At 39.4% G+C, this 4,589-nt stretch overlaps 1 protein-coding gene across 1 annotated transcript; it reads right to left on the reverse strand.

Annotated features, from left to right (window-relative positions):
• Positions 1-1,286: 1,286 nt before the first annotated feature.
• Positions 1,287-3,531, reverse strand: LOC137659777 (uncharacterized; the record flags this gene model as incomplete). The annotated part of the gene is made up of 3 exons (XM_068394578.1): positions 3,515-3,531; positions 2,428-2,513; positions 1,287-1,903 (listed from the first exon to the last, which is right to left on the reverse strand). Coding segments are annotated over exons 1-3 (720 nt in total), but the record flags the coding sequence as incomplete, so codon positions are not given.
• Between the last annotated feature and the right edge of the window lie 1,058 nt (positions 3,532-4,589).

Genomic DNA, 4,589 nt, shown 5'->3' on the forward strand with positions numbered 1-4,589 from the left:
GGTGGATAAAAAAGGAATTATTCACAACAAGATTGATAATCCCATAGAAGACACATACGGGCCACCTCCGGGTCTCCCTGCTGCAGGTCAGGGCAGAACATATCTGATCGAACGTGTCAACTCCTCCCTTTGTGGCATTATAAAACATGTGCATGTGACTTTTATGATCCTCAATAACTGTGGGATTGTGATGAACTGTAGAAAGAATCTGGATCCTTTTCGTCGGCTTGACACGTTGGCACAAAACGGTGACCTTGTCCTTGTAATTATACGTGGCAACAGATTCGCCTAATTCCATGGGCGTTGACAGCAACACAGTAGGCAGGTACGGTTTTGGAGGAATAGTACCAACTAAATGCATCCCACGTTCACGGAGAGCCTTGGCTAGTGGCAGGGAAGTAAACCAGTTGTCTGTCGTAACAATACGCCCAGCCTTCCTGAAGGGTCGGGTTAGCTCCAACGTGAAGTATTCTCCCAAGGGCGTACTTGTATTGGTAGTTCCCTTGCCCAGGTAGGGAATGGCATTGCACATGTAGAACGTGTCTGCATCACATGCCATAACTAACTTGATGCCATACCTAAGAGAAAAGAAAACAAAATAAAAGAAACAATAAATATAAAGAAAACAAAATAAAAGAAACAATAAATATAAAGAAAACAAAATAAAAGAAACAATAAATATAAAGAAATCAAAATAAAAGAAACAATAAATATAAAGAAAACAAAATAAAAGAAACAATAAATGTAAAGAAAACAAAACTAGACCTATAAAATTTTTTTTAAAAAATTGCATATATATCAAAAAAATTAAAAATATTGCATATATATCTATATATCATATATATATATATATATATATATATATATATATATATATATATATATATATATATATATATATATATATATATATATATATATATATATATATATATATATATATATATATATATATATATATATATATATATATATATATATATATATATATATATATATATATATATATATATATATATATATATATATATATATATATATATATATATATAAATAAAACTTTTTACTTACTTTGCTGGTTTATTCGGGATGTACATCCTGAAACGGCACCGTCCCCTGAAGCCGAGGAGCTGCTCATCCACAGTGAGATGCCCACTGGGTTCATAGTTGGCAATGCAATTGGCAATGACCTGGTCCCACAAATTCCTTATGGGAGCAAATTTGTCATGTGTCACACGCTCCTCCCTCGTGGTAATGCTGTCAAAACGTAGGGCCCTCTGAATAAAGGCGAAGCGGCGCTCACTCATGATGCTCCTGTAGAAGGAACATCCTAGAGACTTAGAGAACATCTCTTCCGCTGTCAGATGATTGTCCTTCCGTGCCCCTGTCATGATGAGGATCCTAAGGAAGGCACGTAACTCCATGAGGGTCACATCCTTGAAGGTGGGGTCGTTTTGCCTCTTGTATTTGTTCCGTAGGGTTAGGATTTTGTCATTGGTGTGGATAACCACTTCTGCAAGCATTATATTTGTCAAAAATTTATCAAACACTTCAGCAGGAGTCCTACACCCGAAGACAGCCATGGTAGGACCGGCACTGTCAAACTGGTCAATCTTCAAGATTGGTGGCATTGTTGGGTTTGGCTCTGAGTGCCACTTCGTGTTGTCCCTAGCCATGTAAGAGTTATCCGGCAATCTCTTCAATGCCACACCTTCTGCAGGGCAAAGAGGTCCTCTCTTCCTTTTCCTACTCCTAATTTCCACGGGACTAAGATGAGGCACAGGAACCGCAGGATACGCTGAAGAAGGCCCAGGAGACGCTGAAGAAGGCCCAGGAGACACTGAAGAAGGCCTAGGATACGCTGAAGAAGGCCCAGGAGACGCTGAAGAAGGCACAGGAGATTCTGCAGGAGTCACAGGAACAACGGAAACAAGACGAACTGCGTGCGAGACAGCAAAATCATGTCTCTCTTCATGCGCTGTTTCCGCTACTTCAGCAGCCAAAAGTTGATCCTCGTTTTCCTCACGCAGCAAGGTTTCATTGTCGACCAGGTCGTCTTGGATAGTGTCTTCTTCAAAGGTATGGGTCAAAGGCTCTTCTTCATCACTACTGACGAAAAGGAGCTCCAAAAACTCCTCCTCCTTGAGATATTTCTTCGCCATGCTGAAAATCTGAAAACAGGAAAAAATAGAAAATTAGAAATTACCCTCAAAATCACATTCTTGCTGCTTTCAAAACAAAATGGCGATTGGTACAAGTACCTACACCATTCACTGATATGTTCCGATAGACACAATTACATTATTTCACTAAATGATAATACAGTAATGTAAAATACAAAATGTTTGCGTATGTGTGACAAACCCCTGTTACGGTAACGTGGTTGCTAATATGCAACAATTCCAACTTTGGAGGCCGATATCTGACGAATGCGTCGGAGTAGAGAAGTGGCGAATGTTTCCTGCGATGAAGCTGGTGAGCAACTAACGGCTCCTGGGTAGACAGGCCAGAGCCTGCAAGGTGTCTATGCGCAGAAACGAAAAAACGAGTTTTTGCGCCGCGTCTCGGCCAAATCCGACACCACGCTACCTATCCAGGGTTAATGATATGAGATTGTAAGTATGTTTAGTTAAAAAAGGATGGATAAATTGGCTTTTTGTGAGACAAAGATAAAAGGAAAAGGTGAAGTGATGTTTGGTGAAATTCCTGGTATAGTGTCTGGGATTGAAAGGGGAAGAGCAAGAGAAGGTATTGCATTATTGCTGATTGAATGGATGACAGGTAAAGTAGTGGAATGGAAGGAGATATCATAATGGTTAATGTGGGTAAGGGTTAGGTTGGGTAGGGAATGTTGGGCTTTTGTCAGTGCGTATGGGCCAGGTTGTGAGAAACGTGAAGAAGAGTGTAATGAGTTCTGGAATGAATTAACTAGGTGTGTAGAAGGATTGAGTAGAAGGAATTATATAGTTGTTATGGGTGACTTATATGTAGAGTGGGCGCTGGAGAGGTAAAAAGTGTCATTGGGAAGTATGGCGTACCAGGTGAAACTGAGAGTGGTGAGAGACTGGCAGATATGTGTGTTGAGCAAAAGATGGTGTTAAGCTCTAACTTTTTCAAAAAGAAAGATAAAAACAAATATACATGGATAAGAGTGGCAAATGGATGGGTGGTAGAAAGGGCGATAATGGAATATGTGTTGATAAATAAAAGAATGTTTGGAAGATTGAAAGATGTGCACGTGTTTAGGGGTATTGCTAACGGTAGGTCTGATCATTTTTTTGGTGGAGGAAAATTAGTTGTAGGAAAAGAGTGGGGGAATAGAGTAGGTGGATGTAAAAAGGGAGCTAGTGAGGGTTGAAGAGCTAATAAAACCGGGGGTAAAAAGTAAATATCAAGTAAGGTTGAAAATGGCATATGCCAAGTGAAAGTAAGAGAAACCGGTAATTTAGAGGAGGAGTGGAGGTTAGTAAAAGAAAATTTTGTTGGGACTACAAGTGATGTGTGTGGCAAGAACTTTGCTGGAGGCACCATGAGGAAGGTCATTGAATGGTGGAATGAAGGAGTGAAGGTAAAAGAGGAAGAGAAAAAGAGGGCTTTTGAAGAATGTCTGCCGAGTAATAGTGTAGAGAAGTATGAAAAATATAGAGCAAAAAATGTGGCAGTAAAGCGCAAGGTACGTGAGGCAAAGAGGGCAGCTGACCTGAGGTGGGGTCAGGGATTGGGTCATTCATATGAAGAGAATAAGAAGAAGTTTTGGAAAGACGTGATGAGAATAAGGAAGGCTGGTTCATGAATTGAAGAGACAGTGAAAGATGGAAATGGAAGGTTGTTAAAAGGAGACGAGGCAAGGAAAAGGTTGGTGGAATATTTTGAAAGTTTACTGAATGTTGAGGATAATAGGGAGGCAGATATAATTGTTGTTGCAGGAGTTGAGGTACCGGTGATGGGAGATGAGAATGAGAGAGAGAGAGATTACAAGAGAGGAAGTGAGGAGAGCACTAGATGAAACGAGAGTAGGAAAAGCATCTGGTATTGATGGTGTGAGAGCGGAGATGTTGAAGGAAGGGGGTATGACTATACTTGAATGGTTGATGATATTGGTTAATATGTGTTTTGTGTTGTCAATGGTACCAGTAGATTGTATTTGTGCGTATAATGTACCAATATAAGGGTAAGGGAGATATGCATGAGTGTTGTAATTCAATGGGTATTAATTTGTTGAGTGTAGTTGGAAAAGTGTATGGTAAAGTTCTGATTAATATGATTAAGGATAAAACAGAAAATGCAATATTAGAAGTACAGAGTGGTTTTAGATGAGGTAAGGGTTGTATGGATCAGATTTTTACAGTTAGGCAGATATGCGAGAAATATTTAGCAAAAGGTAAGGAGGTGTATGTTGCGTTTATGGATCAGGAGAAAGTGTATGATAGAGTTGATAGGGAAGTAAAGTGGAATGGGATGAGGTTATATGTGTAATAATTAGAATAGTTAATATTACATGTTCAAAACACATGACGTAATATGTCATGTTGGATGAAGGAGCTAGCCGTGGGACTTGCTGTAGTCATTCAAATCATAAACAGGACGTA

The sequence above is a fragment of the Palaemon carinicauda genome, chromosome 20, assembly GCF_036898095.1.
Source record: "Palaemon carinicauda isolate YSFRI2023 chromosome 20, ASM3689809v2, whole genome shotgun sequence".
In the NCBI taxonomy this organism is placed as follows: domain Eukaryota; kingdom Metazoa; phylum Arthropoda; class Malacostraca; order Decapoda; family Palaemonidae; genus Palaemon; species Palaemon carinicauda.